The 16061-nt window shown below is 36.6% G+C and overlaps 1 protein-coding gene and 1 pseudogene across 1 annotated transcript; one reads left to right on the forward strand and one right to left on the reverse strand.

Moving 5' to 3' along the window:
- Positions 1 to 2554: 2554 nt before the first annotated feature.
- On the forward strand, positions 2555 to 10449 carry LOC107880298 (uncharacterized; annotated as a pseudogene).
- Positions 6183 to 8599, reverse strand: LOC148920510 (uncharacterized). Its single transcript, XM_089044711.1, has one exon. It carries the CDS (start codon positions 8597 to 8599, stop codon positions 6248 to 6250), a length of 2352 nt encoding a protein of 783 aa, XP_088900837.1. The 3' UTR covers positions 6183 to 6247.
- Positions 10450 to 16061: the final 5612 nt, after the last annotated feature.

Consider the following 16061-nt stretch of genomic DNA (forward strand, 5'->3'; position numbering starts at 1 on the left):
TTTCAAATTAACCACAGAAATTTGCGAGGTTCTCGAGGTGCTTTTGAAAAAGTAGCTCCGTAAAATCCGCAAAGCAACATCCACTTTGACGAAAATAATACTTCAAAACGTCAAAAGTGCTGACAGACATTAATGGAGGCCGCGTGAAGTTTTGGAATCTAGGAAAGAAAAAAGAGAATATGTGGATCCGAGAAAATATTGGGATCTTGGAAACCGTTGCCATATTTCCGCCTATAGATATTGCCTCTGCAAGACCTGATTGGAGTAATTGCATTTCAACTCAACTTCTCCATTTTCTGAAAATTCAGCTTCTCTTAAAACTTTCCTTGAAACCTTCCTAAAATGGCTTCCTCTTCTTCTCACCCAAATTATTTCAATTTAAATGATGTTCCCACAACAACCCGTGACACCAAAGTTTGGCGTCCATCCTTCGTATCCCAAAATCATCATCTCACAGATAGAATTTGCTCTTGTGATGTTTACACTGACAGAATTTCTTTCCAGATAGAACTCACTCACTTTTGTTTCCTCTCACTCTTCCTTTCTCTTCTTTCTCTTGTTTCTCTTCTCTTCTCCATTAGTGTATTTTACAAGTGAATAAGCAAGCCTATTTATAGCAAAATTGGATGGCTTCATTACCCAACATCATCATTAAGCTTTTGACTAAGCTTCCAACATCATCATTAAGTTTTTGACTAATCTTCCTTCTTTTCCTTTATGCGGGCTTCACCACTTTCTTTACAACAAATAAATCATTATGCATAGCTTTCCATCTTGAAAATAATGATTGTTATTTAAAACAAAGTCCACTAATAGATAATCCAACACTACTTGACCCTGAGAGGGTCCCGCATCTTGAATACGCTGGGCTGGAGTACCGTTTTAAGAATACGAGGGCTTGATTAAAATAAAATACTTTGAATGAGAACTTTAAAATAAAATCTTAGTTTTCTTGGGATTCCAAGTATGTGAACGACGACCGAGACATTCCTAAGGTCCAACTACGTGTTTCGAATAGTGGAATAGCCTCGGAAGACTCTCGGTCAACCGAGTGGTCAAACTTCCCAAACTTGGTCAACCTGGCCCGCGAGGCCCACGACCTCTAATTTCCGATCCGAAAAAGTTCCTACAGGTTCAACAAGATTTACTAGACAAGTCCTGCAAGTGTGATCCAGATCGAGTGGTTGGATCGCTCGTGATCGCACGATCGCAAGATCACCGTTTTATGCAAACTTTGAGTTATTAAATTGGAGTATCCGGGACTTTGATTCTGGATCCGCGAATTCCTATTTTATCCTAGAGATACCCAGAGCAACATATTTGGAAACGGAGTCGATCCAAAGGTCCGAACATATCAAACCCGGATAACGCCTAATATGCGTAAATCCGATGACAGTCAAAACGATACCCAAATTCAAATCTAAGCATACCATCGTGCTCAGGAAGACATGTGGAACATTTTAGGACCAAATAGGCCACCAAAAAATGGTCCACGAACCGCCACACTGGCCGGCAACGTGTTCGTGTCTAGAGAAAATTCTAACGACTGGAAAATTCTCAAACCACCCAATAATACATATACCTACGTGGTCATGACAACTAGTGGAGCAACTTTTGTTCTTGGGCCACAGCCAAAAAGTGACTAGAACTTGCCGAAAACTCGAGCCGAAAACCGGCCAAATCTTTGAATTGTCAAACAAGTTCCAAAACTTCAAAATCAATCCTAGCCAACCCAACCATCAGCTAGATCAAGTTGAAAAGATGAGAAAGCATACCTAGATAGACAAAATTGGGGGCTGGCATCATCGGAAACAGCGTCGGAAATTTCAAAGAATTTCCGCTAGTTTTCACGATTTGACGGCCGCATGATGGCTACTGCGGTGGGGAGGCGGGATGGAGAGAGGGAAATGAGCTTGTCACTTTGGTACCAGTCTTGTGACCGCGATGGTCGGACTTGGGTGGTGGCCAGCTGAAACTAGAGAGAGAGAGAGAGAGAGAGAGAGAGAGAGAGAGAGAGAGGAATATGAGTTTTTAAAAAATCCCCTTTGAAATATTTTCGCCAGTTGTGTGACTGCACTCGCTGATCGTAACTTCTTCGTTACAACTCTGATTTGAGCCCACTAAGTGTCTACAAACTCGTATCGATACACTCTACTCAACAATACCATTCATTTCCCCAAAATCCTTCCAGGTTAAAATGTGACCAAAATAACCCTACCCTTGAGGCCAAAATTGTAATTTCATAAATAAATAAATAAATTAATTTAAAATGGATAATTAAATGGTTAAAAGTTGGGTCAGGATGTTAAACTCATAGCCACGTGCCCAACCGATCAAACCACATGCCTCGTGCTTAGCTAGATATCCTTGAGTTGCACCACCCCACATGCCTAGCCAACCACCCTAAGGGACACCTAGGCTAGGAGACTTAGCCACGAAGAGTTATGGACCTCCACCTGCCTGGTTACCATTGGACCACTTCAAGTACAACACCAATCTTTAAAGACGGAGGTCCAGCCCCCCTCGAACTCTTGGCTCAGTCACTTCCGCAATCATGTGTCAACGAAGGTCAAGGATTGCTCAGAGAGCCATCACCCATGGATATCGCGTAAGGCATTTGTGACTACCCACGTGTTGACCTCTAATTAGCCTTTGCTTAGACGCGACGAGTTACTAGAGCCCAGTTGTTCAGTCTAGTGGGCTTCGCCTCCCTAGGACACACAGATTGCCTTGGCAATATGCCTATAAATAGAGGACTCTCTTGGAAGAAAAGGGGACCAACTCTTCCTTCCACTTAGAATTTCTCTACTCGTGTATACTCAACAAACCACTTGTATCATCTTGTTCATATCAATATAAGCATCTCTTACAATCTTTTATGGTGTTATTCCATATCTCAAACTCAATTAAACACTTTAGTCCTACTAACCTTGCATCCCCTCTACAGTCAAGGTTTGCATAGACTATTGGTCTCACCTGTTAACAAGTTTATTAAAACATATACTGAAATTACCTATAGAATAGCTTTAAGTGCCCTTTTTCTACCCCATTTTCACAAGCACTTAAGGCTATAAAGAAAAATCAAAGTCTTGAAATTTTGGAGGTTTCCAAACAACTAAAAATCAATATGCCTCTTTTAGATGCTATTAAACAAATTCTGTCATATTCAATTTTTTGAAGGATTTATACACTATCAAAAGAAAGCACAATGTTGATAAGACTGCATTTTTAACTAAAAAGATAACTACAATTCTTCAAACTAACACTCCACCTAAGTACAACGATCCAGGTTGTCCCACAATTTCATCTATTATTGGGAATTTTAGGATTGAACAAGCTTTAATGAATTTGGGTGCTAGTATTAATTTATTGCGTTACTCGATTTATAAGCAATTGGGTCTCGGTGAATTAAAACCCACCTCAGTCACATTGCAATTGGTTGACCGTTCAATCAAAATCCCAATAGGTATGGTGGAAGATGTGTTGGTTCAGGTAGACAAATTTTATTTTCCAGTTGATTTTATAGTTTTGGATATTGAACCAGTTGTGCATTCTAGTTCTCAAATTCATGTTATTCTTGGAAGACCATTTCTTGCTACATCTAATGCTCATATAAATTGCAAGAATGGACTTACACAACTATCATTTGGGAACATGACATTGGAGCTCCACATTTTCAACATATGCAAGCAGCTTGGAAACAATGAAAATGACCAAGAAATTAACATGATTGAGACAATTGCTCAAAATAGCTTTAATTCCTCGTGTTCTTCTGATTCATTGCAAATTTGTTTGGTAAATGGGGATTGTAATTTTGCACAAGATTTTGAAGTACAATATCTTTGTTCTTTGTTCTTTGTTGGATTCTGTGCAGGTACAAGAACATAATGGTTGGGTACCAAAACATGAAGTGCTGCCAACTGTGAGTGATAAGACAAAATCATCAAGAGAAGAAGCCCCAAAATGTGAATTAAAGCCTCTTCCTGCTGGACTTAAATATGTTTTTCTAAGAGAAGATGAGACATATATTGTGGTAGTATCTTCTAAACTAGAACTTCTGCATGAAGGTATGTAACTTAAGGTTTTGGAAGATCATAGGACTGCTATTGGATGGACTTTATCTGATATTAAAGGTATTATTCCTTTGGTTTGCACACACCAATTTTTTCTTGAAGAATATTATAAACCAGTTAGGCAGGCTCAACGTAGACTTAACCTAACAATGAAATAAGTTGTGCAAAAAAAAGTACTTAAACTTTGGGATGCATTTATCATATATCCGATTTCTGATAGCAACTTGGTAAGTCCTACATAGGTTGTTCCTAAGAAATCAGGAGTCATAGTAGTTGAAAATGATAATGGAGAAATGGTACCAACTAGGGTTACTACTTGATGTAGAATGTGTATTGATTACCTCAAATTGAACTCAGTCGCAAGAAATGATCATTTTCCTTTACCATTTCTTAACTAAATTTTGGAAAGAGTTGTAGGGCATATGTATTGTTGTTTTTTATATGGTTATTCAGGATATTATTAAATTGAGATTTCATTGGAAGATCAAAAAGAAAAAAAAACTTTTACTTGCCTATTTGAAACTTTCACTTTTAGAAAAATGCATTTTGGTCTTTGCAATGCACCCGCTACATTCCAACATTGCATGAGAAGTATTTCTAGTGACCTGGTAGAAAAATATTTAGAAGTTTTCATGGATGATATTACTATGTTTGATGATTCATTTTCTGATTGTTTATCTAACTTGGAGATGATCTTATTAGGTGTAAGGAGTGCTTAACAAGGAGAAACGCCAATTCATGGTCACATATGGCATAGTGGTTGGACACATTGTTTCTCACAAAAGAATTGAAGTGGGTAAGTCAAAAATTGATTTAATTGCTAATTTGTCTATTCCTAAAACTGTAAAGATGTTAGATCTTTTTTGGTACATGTAGGTTTCTACCGAGATTCATACCAAATTTTAGTGCAATTGCAAGGCCATGGAATAATCTCTTGGATCACAAAGGAATTGAAGTGGGTAAGTCAAAAATTGATTTAATTGCTAATTTGTCTATTCCTAAAACTGCTAAAGATGTTAGATCTTTTTTGGGACATGTAGGTTTCTACCAGAGATTCATACCAAATTTTAGTGCAATTGCAAGGCCATTGAATAATCTCTTGGAGAAAGATGCTAAATTTGATTGGACTTACACATATCAAGAAGCATTTGAGAAGTCAATTAAAATGCTAACATCAACTCCTATAATGCAGCACCCATATTGGTCCATGCCTTTTGAAATAATGTGTGATGCTAGTGATGGTGCTATTGGAGCGGTGCTAGGCCAAAGAAAAGACAAGAAGCCTATTGTTATAGGCAAGAAGCCTGTTGTTATCTCCTACGCAAGCAAAACTTTGAATAGTGCACATAAATATTACACTACAACTAAAAAAGAATTGCTTAATGTGGTTTTTGCATTGGAAAAGTTTCGATCAAATATTTTAGGCTCACAAATTGTTGTTTTTACAGATCATTCGGCCTTGAAGTATTTGTTAACAAAGAAGGAAGTCAAAGCACAATTGATTAGATGGATTTTGCTTATCCAAGAATTTGATCTTACAATCAAGGACAAGAAATGAGTGGAGAATGTGGTTGCAAATCATCTTTCTATGATATCTTTTGAGGAGCCTTTTGAACATTTACCCATAAAAGACTCATTTCCTGATGAATAATTGTTTGGTGTTTCTAAATTGCCATGGTTTGCTAACATTGTGAATTTTCTTGCTGCAGGTCTTATCTCACCTCAATGGACCTCACAAGAGGAAAAAAAAATTATGGTTGAGGTGAGATAATTCTTTTGGGATGACCCGTATATCTTCAAATATTGTCCCGACCAAGTAATCCGTAGATGTGTTCTTAATGATGAAATATTTAGTGTCATCTCTTTTTGTCATCCTGAGGCTTGTGGAGGTCACTTTTCTTCCAAAAAGACTTTAGCCAAAATTCTTCAATGTGGTTTTTATTGGCATAGACTTTTCAAAGATGTGTATGAATTTTGCAAGACTTGTCCAAGTTGTCAAATGCTAAGAAAAATTACTCAACGTAATATGATGCCTCTCAGTGGCGGATCCAGGATTATGTGGCCAAGGGGGCTTAGTGTAAAAGTTCTGAAATTTTTCTACAAAGAAAATAATGCTAAAAAGATAGAAAGATAGTACTTCCATTCATAATTCATAACAAAACCAATAATACAAATTACAATTGTCCACGACGAGTTTTCATATTCTGAAAACGTTGCATTATAGTTTCGTTATCAATACAAGCAAAAACATCTCTCTCAATGTAAACAATCAAGCTATCATTCAACCATTGATCTCCCATTCTGTTGCGAAGTGGATTTTTAATAATATTCATGGCGGAAAATGCTCTCTCCACTGAAGCAGTTGCAACCGGTAAAACCAAAGCCAATGTAAGAAGCAAATACACATAAGGAAATATTTCATGCATTCCTTTCTCCACCATTTTTTCCGCAAGACTACTAATCCCTTCCAATTGAGAAAAATCAATACTCGAACGCATATGATGAACATAAACACCAAGTTGATCTTCAAGCATCAATAAGTCTCTATCCGAAAAATCATAAGGATAAAATTGAGCAAGACGAACTAGCTTTCGTTTGTCAAAAGCTACAAAGTTATTTTTCGGACTCAAGCATGCCAAACAAGTAAGTAACTCAGTACTTACCTCGTTGAAGCGATCATTTAGTTCCACAAGTTGTCCATCAATTACATGAATAAACATCTCAACACGATAACGATGATAATTTGTCTTCATTGGAGCATTACGCCGTGACCTCCCTGGAATTACATATTCCTCATCCATGGTAGGAACTATAATATCATGTTTGTAACAAAACAAAGATGCTTGCTCAACCAATTCTTCAAACTCATTATCCCTCATGAACTGCAGGTTTTCCTTGCATGTTGTCACTAAACTCATTGCATTTACAATGTCTTGATCTTTCTTTTGCAATGCTAGAGACAAAGTGTTTGTTATTCCCAATATAGCTTTCATTAAAAATAAGTGAAACACAAACTCAAAAGATTGTATTTCTCTCCATAACTTATAGGCTTCACCCGAACTATCATTAGGATTATCATCAACAATCATTTGAAGCACATTCACCACAGATGGGAACATAGAAATTATACTAATCAACGTACCATAATGTGAGTTCCATCGTGTATCGCCGGCACGTTTGAGAGTAGTTTCTTGATTTAAGCCCCGCCCCGTTATAAGACAATCTTCTTCAAAAGCTCTCACAAGCTCTTCTTGGTATTGTGCTCTAAGTGCATCCCGACGCTTACAAGATGCTCCAACAACATTGACCAAACTATTAGCCGTTGTGAAAAAAGAGTTGACATCAATGTTTTTCTTTGCTACCGCAACAAGAGCTAGTTGAAGTTGATGAGCAAAACAATGAACATAAAATGCACAAGGTTGCTCTCTCAAAATCTTTGTCTTAAGGCCATTGAACTCACCTCTCATATTACTAGCTCCATCATAACCTTGTCCTCGTAGCTTGGAAAAGCTCAAATTCGCGGAAGAAAAGAATTCATCAATGGCTTCCTTTAGTGCACTTGAAGTAGTATCGGTCACATGTTGAACCCCCACAAACCTTTCAATTATTTGTCCTTTGTCATTCACATAACGAAGCACCATCGCCATTTGCTCCTTTATTGAAACATCACGTGCTTCATCCACCATTATGGAAAAATATTTATCATTCACATCACTCAAGATAAGACCAATGGTTTCTTTAGCACAAGAATTGACAAGATCTTTTTGAATTGAAGGAGCTATTAACTTCAAATTTCCTGGAGCATTTTCCAACACAACGGCCTTAACTTTTTCGTCATGATCCGCAAGAAATTGCAAGAGCTCTAAATAATTCCCTCTATTACTTGATTGTGCACTTTCATCATGACCATGAAAAGAAAGACCTTGTCGCAACAAATACCTAGTGCACTTAAGTGATGCATTCAAGCAAGTGCGATAAGCCGTGCGAGCTTGGCTTGTTTGCTTGATGACAATTGTTTCAATGTGTGTAGTTTGATGCATCAAATTGTAAGCAACTTCTCTAGCTTGGTTGTGAACACTACCAACCGGTCCAACATGAAGATTAAATCTTTCTTTCGCCTTCTTCCAATTATTGAAGCCTACCCCAGTGAATGCATCACCACCCACTTGATCAAAATTTGATTTGAAGAGATAACAATGAAGACAAAATGCAGCATCTTTAGCAATACTATATTCCAACCAATCATGATCATCAAACCAATTAGCAATGAAGCGTCTATTAACTCCTGATTGATTAGTTTGTGGGAATTTATAACTTCTAGGTTGACAAGGTCCCTTTTGTAGATATGCTCTTCGAATCTCATCCCGAATATTAGGACTATAATCCGCCATTCGAGTTCTTAGTCCAGGGTCTGCCTGAAGATTAGCTAAGATCTCATCTACTTCAATTGGTCTTGCATTTGAACTACCCGGATTAGACGAAGAAGGACTATCCGTAGATAATTTTCTTTTAAAGAATCGTTCCATAAATCTACAAATCAATTAATTCAATCAATCATTAATTTTTACCCAAATTATCATATGAATATGAAAATGTCAATAACTCACTCTCAAAATTCAATATACTCCCTAAACCCATATCAATCAATATTCAATATACTAAATTATCATATCAAATATCAATTAATATTCAATATACTCAATCAATTCACATTTTCAATCAAACATAAACTCAATCAATCTACATTAATATGATTATCACTATGATTCATATCATATCCATAAATTTCATTACATACAAAAAATATCAATATTATTCATATCCATAAATTTCAAGCATTAACTCAATAAAGCATAAATTCAATAATCATATAGCAATAAATTAAACATTTTCCATAAATTTCATATCAACAACAACAATAAATTTCAATATCAACAACAACAACAATATATATTAAACATTTTCCATAAATTTCATAGCTAAGCTTACTTGTAGTTGAAAACAATGGAGGAGGAGGGAGGAGGACGGCGGCGAACGGCGGTGATTGGTGGCCCAGCGAAGAGTTGATGATGGAGGTTGTTGGAGGTTGGGAGGTTGGGGGAGAGGTTAGGGTTTGAGAGGGTGGGGAGAGGAAGTGTGAAATTGGAAATGAAGGGTTTGGGGCTGCTGTGCAGATTCGCAGTGGGTTGTTTTTTTTTTTTTAACGGCTCAAAACGTCGCTGCTTTGAGGCCGTCATTTAAAAAATTGATCGAGCCTTTGCCAAACGACGTTGTTTGGCAAGGCAGTTTTAAAAATTATGCGCAGCAGCGCAAGCAAGCTTCCTCTTCTCCTGGGACTTTCATCGAGCGGATGGCGTGCATCCAAGGGGCTTCCAGCAGCTGTCCAAGGGGGCTTCAATGGAGTCCCAGGCCATTTTTCCAACCTTCCAAGGGGTCGTCCGACCCCTGTTGTCCCAACGTGGATCCGCCACTGATGCCTCTTAACCCAATTTTAATCATTGAATTTTTTTACTGTTGGGGCATTGATTTTATGGGTTTTTTTCCCCCATCTTTTGGTTACTTATATATCCTTGTTGTTATGGATCATGTTTCAAAATGGATTGAGGCTATACCATGTCGGAAGATTGATCATAAGACTCTTTTGAAAGTTTTGGAAGAAAATGTATTGTCCAGGTTTGGTATTCCTAGAGCGATCATTAGTGATGGAGGATCACATTTTTGAGACTGACCATTTGAAGGTTCGATGAAAAAATATGGGATAGCCTATAAGATTTCCACCCCATACCACCCACAGACAAGTGGCCAAGCTGAACTTCCAAACAAGGAAATGAAGCAAATTTTGGAAAAGACAGTGAATCCAGCTTGGAAGGATTGGTCATTGAGACTAACTGATGCTTTGTGAGTATACCATACTGCATATAAATCACCTCTTGGTATTTCCCCATGTAGGTTAGTTTATGGTAAACCTTGTCATTAACTTGTTGAATTAGAACATAAAGCATATTGGGCTATCAAATTGTTTAACTTCAGCCTTGGAGATGCAAGTACCTTAAGAAAATTCCAATTGAATCAACTTGAGGAAATTAAGAATGATGCATATGAGAACCCAAGAATTTACAAAGAACGTATTAAAGTTTTTCATGATAAAAATATTTTGAGGAAAAAATTTGATCCTTCTCAACTTGTTCTTTTGTATAATTCTAGACTTTATTTGTTTCCTAGAAAATTAAGAACTAATTAGACATTTCCTTTCATTGTTAAAAGAGTTTTCCCATATGGGACTGTTGAAGTTGAGGATCCCAAGAATGGAAATATTTTAAAGGTTAATGGCCAAGGGGTTAAACCTTACTTTGGGAGATGTGTTCTTGAAGATTGAGACAATTTCTTTAAACGATCCTGTTTACCAGGATTGATTAGACTTCCCATAGTCCATCTGTTGTATATAATTAGTTTGGAAATTTATGTTCACTTAGAAAAAAAAATCAACATTTCTATTTTGTTTATTTTTTTTGGTACACTAACAAGTTGCAGGCTTTCACTTTGGATGTCAATTCTCAGGTAACGCTACCTTCTTCTTTTTATTAGGCTTATATGTTTAAATATTGAGGACAATGCCAGTCTTTGGTTGGGGGTAGAGAAGATGTGTTTATTATATTATTTTCTTGTTACAACATGTTAGTTTTCCTTTCGTTTTGTCTTTGTTTTTTGTTTTGTTTTTGTATTTTGTTTGTTTTCGTCAATCTTTTCCCTTTGAAAAAAATTATATAATTAAAAAAACTGAAAAGTGTGAAAGGAAAACATTAAAAAAAAAAATCGTTTTCATTATTTTTTTATGAGGTTAGTGCACTGTGTTGTTTGTTTTTTATAGGCTGTCTCTAACAAGAATGCATTGCACTTAGATTTATTTGATATTCATGAATGATTTTAAGATTAAGAACATATGAATGATATGGTAATTATCCCACTTTTGAGTCTTTTTCATTCATTTCTAATTAGTGGATGATTTATGAGTTATACTTTAACAATTTACACAAGCACACTAACATTTTTTGTGGGGTATAAAGTTAAAAATCAATTGTGTTTAATCTTTTATCTTCGGTAAACTTGGACGACCTTGCTTTTGACTAATCTTGGTTCAAAAATAAATACATAAATAAAAAGTTCATGAGATAATAGTGTTTTATTCAAGCTTTTACTTAGGGCTAGTTTGACATTGTTGTGCTATGAAAATAATAGCTGTCAGATTTGCTGTGAGAGAAATCACCTGTGAGAGAAAGCAGTTCGGCGTTTGGTAAACTTTTTGTTAAAAATGTTGTTGGTACTGATTCTGGTATAATTAGAAAATGATTGCTGCATAATCATTAAACTCAGCGCCTCTTCAAAACCGATTCCTTTATAATCAGAAAATGAAAGCACCTCATTAATTGTTTTCCCTTATAGTTTTCTCTCACAACAATTTTTAACAATAAATGATTTTCTCAAAGTTTACCAAATGAGATGGGCTTCCCAAATTTTAAAAAAATCAATTATTACTCCAAATAAGCAATGTCAAATGAGCACTTAGTAACCGGGCCTCTTGCCTAATCAGCAATGAGTGTTCACGTCAAACGATGAAGTTTTGGGTATGAATAATTTTGTGTGGCTAGTTTAGTGTCGTAGCATTTTTAACTCGAGTTAGTAAGCTCTTAGGGGTGTCTACACCTAGTTTGAGAGTCACTGGCTTAACTCACTACATGGGTTAATTAGAAAGCTTAAGTTGAAATGTTAAATAAGTGTTGACATCATTTTTCAAAGTTTATTTGATTTCTTGTTTCTGAATAATTGTGCTAGCCTCATACTTGATGTTTGTGGGTGTCATCCCTGGAAACCCTCATGAGACTATCCTTTAGGGGTAACCTAAGGGTTTAAAGGCTTGTAGCATACTCTAAATGCAATCGTATCCTGCAAAAGTGGCTTAGCTATTTTAGTTGTTTTTATTTATTTTATTTTAGGTTGTTTTTGCTTAAATTAGAGTTTCTTTTAGTTGATTGGATTGCTAAGGACTAGCAATAAGCTAGTTGGGGGTTGTGATGAGAGTCTCAAATTACGTTTTTTTAAATATTATTTCGAAGACCTTGTGATATAAATTTGGCTTAATGAAGATAATTTCACTTGTTACATGTCATTCTCACCAATTGGATTTAAAAAAATTCTGTTTTTAATTTGGTGAACTTGTTAGGTGAATTTATCTGTTGCAGTTGGAAAGCCAAAAGATGAAGATATATATATATTTGTCCAAGTTCAAGATAAATGTGAAGAGAATTGCTAGGGGATTATATTGAAGAACTGATTGTAGGATTAAATAGTGGGAACATAAGACAAAACCATTGAAGCCAAGGAGCCCATTTTATGCCATTCATAGTCATTTAACACCCACTACCTAAATTGGGGTCCCTCTTTCGCTACGTGGGGAGAGCCGTGCGTCAAATATTAGGATTTAGGTTTTTCACATTCAGCTGTCATCCCCTCCTCAGCCTAACCATGCTCGTTTTCATCCACATCTAACCGTTGTTGTCACCCTCCTTGACTTGACAGCGTCAAGTCACTTTTCTTCCACATTGAGTAGCGGCCGCTTTTCTTCCACATCAAGTCGCTGCCGTCACTCCTATCTTCGACTCTAGGGTGCTGGTCTCGTTGTTGTCTTTCTCAGATCCTGAGCGTTAGTTTCATCATTCTCTTTCTCCTCGGTGTGTCGGCGTCTCTGGTGGTTTCCATGGTATGGTGGTTTTAGCGGGTTTGCTCCTGCTATTGGGCCAATAGTCTCCAAGTCAACAACGATCATGGTGCAACTTCGTTGGGGTCGGCAGTCACGGTAGAGGTGGCTTTCCTCACGTTCCCTCCGTCGCCCGATCTAGATCTCAAGCCTTACCTTCATGAGAAGATTGTTTTAGCGGGTACGGTGGTTTTAGAGGGTCTGCTCATGCTATTGTTTCAACAGTCTCCAAGTCAACAACAATCATGGTGCAAGCTACTTCGTTGAGGTTGGTAATCACGGTGGAGGTGGCTTTCCTCACACTCCCTCCATTGCCCGATCTAGATCTCAAGCTTTACCTTCATGAGAAGACGGCCGCTGCCCAAAGATTTGGCATAGGTGGCTCTTCACCTAGGGTCCATAGTTTTGATCCTCCTTTTCACGGTGTTGGGCCAGGTTTTTGGCAACTATGGTTGTTGGGTACCATCCTTTCACCCATCTTTACTGGTTTGGCTGGTTACTCTGCGATGGGAACTGTGAATCCGAGTGATGTTTTTGTCCTTCTTGACAAACCTATGGAGACTGACCCAATGGAGTCTCCCGGACGCCTTCCTTAATGTGTTTTTGGAGCATTCATGGGCTTGGCAACTTGCGAATGCTCTTATGCCTGATCCCCATGTTCAAGTTAAGTGGCTAGGCCAGTTTTATTATTGTTGTGTGTTGTTTTTTTCGTTTTCCCCTTACCTAATTTTTGATTTTCCAACTGTCTCAAGGACTATATTTTCATAGGAGGTTTCTTTGTTAGTGTTGAGATGATACGGCGTGTTTGGGGGATTTTTTTTTTTTTTTGGCCTTTCCTAGCCTGTTTACGGCTAGTCTCTTCTTTGTGTTGCTCAATGCAAATTTCTCTTCTTTCATTGCCAATTGTTATTAGAAGTGGCTGGAGATGGTGTGGTTAGTAGTTGTTTTCTATGGTCTTGGCGTATTGTGTTCTCTGTAGGATGTTCTCACTGTTTTGTGGCTGTGCAAAGGACTATGATTTCATAGCAGGACTCTTTTGACAGTTGGGTTGTGTTGTAGTGTTCTCGTCGGAGGTCTTTGCATCAAAGGTCTATGTGTCAGTTTGCTGTTTTATTTTATCTTACTCTAGCATTGGTCCTGCGTGATCTGTTTCAGTCTCTCTTGTTAGTTAATGACATGTGTGGTACTCTTTCCTACCCTGAGGGTTTTTCCTCAGGAAGATTTTAACGAGGTCACTGTTTCATGTACTCTACTTTGATTCTATGAATGAATTCCATTTCTCAAAAAAAACAAAAAAAAAAAAAAAAAAAAAAAACCCACTACCTCACCATTTCTTTTCCACTAACTCTCCACCATCAACACATGTTTAATCCAATTAATCCCTTCATTACCCACCATGAATGTATTAACTTTCCACTTACCTCGTTGACTACTATAATTCATCCATCCACTCTTTCGGTAAGGATAGACCGCTACGACAAATTTCTTTATCCATTTTATTCAAAATTTAGTTATATTTTTCTTTGTAATGAGTTGCTAGAACTCTAGCTAAGGCTAAGGAAATGTCATTTTAGTAAGTTTGTGAATTGTTCTTTAATCCAATATTCAGTATGAATTGCTAAATTATTTTATTTTTGGTTGTTCAATATTTTCATATCCTTTTGTTTCGATTGATGTTAAGTGCTACTATCTTTTCATGAGTCCAATTATATTTTTCTCATTGTTAAGAACTGACTTAGCATGCTTTTAAATTAAAAGATCAAATATTAAGCAATTTAATTCTCTAAACAATCATTGACAAAAGATAACATTGAAAAATTAAATTAGTTTTAATTTCTTCATCTTTTGGTTAAAGTTTTCTATGATAAATTTAACTGAGTTATAATTTGGATTAAAGGGCATGAAACATATTTTTGCTTAAAGAATTGAACCTTGATGCCTTAGCATTTACATTATTGAAATTTCTCAATCTCAACAACACTCAAATCAAATTACTTTTCCATTTTGCTTGTCACTTTTATTTTGGTACGTTTAATTATTTCTTTTGTGTTCAAACATTTGCCTACCTGCACCTAGAGGATACGATTCTTGGACTTTTAAGATTATTACTATGTATGTGTGACTACTTGCACTTGGGTAGACAAAATAAGTTTTTGGCGGCCTTGCTTGGGAGTGGTGAAGCGAAAAGTAGCACAAGGAAATTCATTGTTAAGGTTTGCAGTTTTAGTTCTCAAAGCTAATTCGGTACGGCTTATCAAACTCAGTTTTTAATTTATGTTATTCTTTTTAATTTTTTTTAATTTTTTGTGTTTGTTGATTGCTTTTGTCTTAGTTTAAAAAAAATTAGTTTAGTTTAATTATTTTATTTATTATTTATTTATTTATTATTGAGGAAGATACCTTTTTGGACGATGAGCAAAGCCTAGACGACACAGACATGGTGGATTGTCTGGAAAACAACAGGAATAGCAGATCCTAAGATTGAGATGAAACGGCACTTAAAACCTAGATTCTCTATAGATATGACAATTTGGGCAAATCGTGAAGATTAAATACCCGCTCTGGCAAGAGAGACTCAAGCCACCCACCACTTTCGGTGGCAGGTGGCGGTGCGTAGGCCACTTGGTGGCAGCTTAGTGAGTTCCAAAACACTCTCATGTCGTCCCAAGCACGACGATATGCTCATATTAGAAATTGGATACCGTTTGACTATCGAACGAATATTTCGCCTATTAGGCGATATTCAGGGACGGCCCTGAGGGTGTGCAAATGGTGCCAACGTGCAAGGCCCCGAAATTTTTTTGCATGTATATTAATATTATAGGTATTATATATATACTGGAGCATGCAGGAATGTAACACAAGTGTGTATTTGGTATTGAGTTGGAATTCATCCCCTTGATTTAGTAGGCAAGTTGGATTAGAGTCCATATTGTGTCATTCAATAGTTGTATTTTTACATTTCTACTCCCTTTTTATTGTTAACAACATAAAAAGAAAAAATTAAAAAAAAAAAAGGGAGAAGGAAATGCATCAAAGAAGAAGAAAGCAATATATACAAACTTTCTCCAATCAAACAAATTTTTTTTGGAGTTTATGTTTTCACCCACTCAAGACGAAAAAAAAAAAAAAAGTTAATGTCTTCTTCCTCTTCCATTTTCTCAAATTGAAACATTAAAACTTTTATGAATGTTATTTATTGTTGCTATTGCATGCTAATAGATGATGAATTTTAG

This window comes from Prunus mume, linkage group LG2, assembly GCF_029339155.1.
Source record: "Prunus mume cultivar Tortuosa linkage group LG2, ASM2933915v1, whole genome shotgun sequence".
Classification (NCBI taxonomy): domain Eukaryota; kingdom Viridiplantae; phylum Streptophyta; class Magnoliopsida; order Rosales; family Rosaceae; genus Prunus; species Prunus mume.

Bases quoted from the DNA above. Each gene is read 5' to 3' on its own strand.
- LOC148920510 (XM_089044711.1), bottom strand. From the start codon at position 8,599: ATGGAACGATTCTTTAAAAGAAAATTATCTACGGATAGTCCTTCTTCG.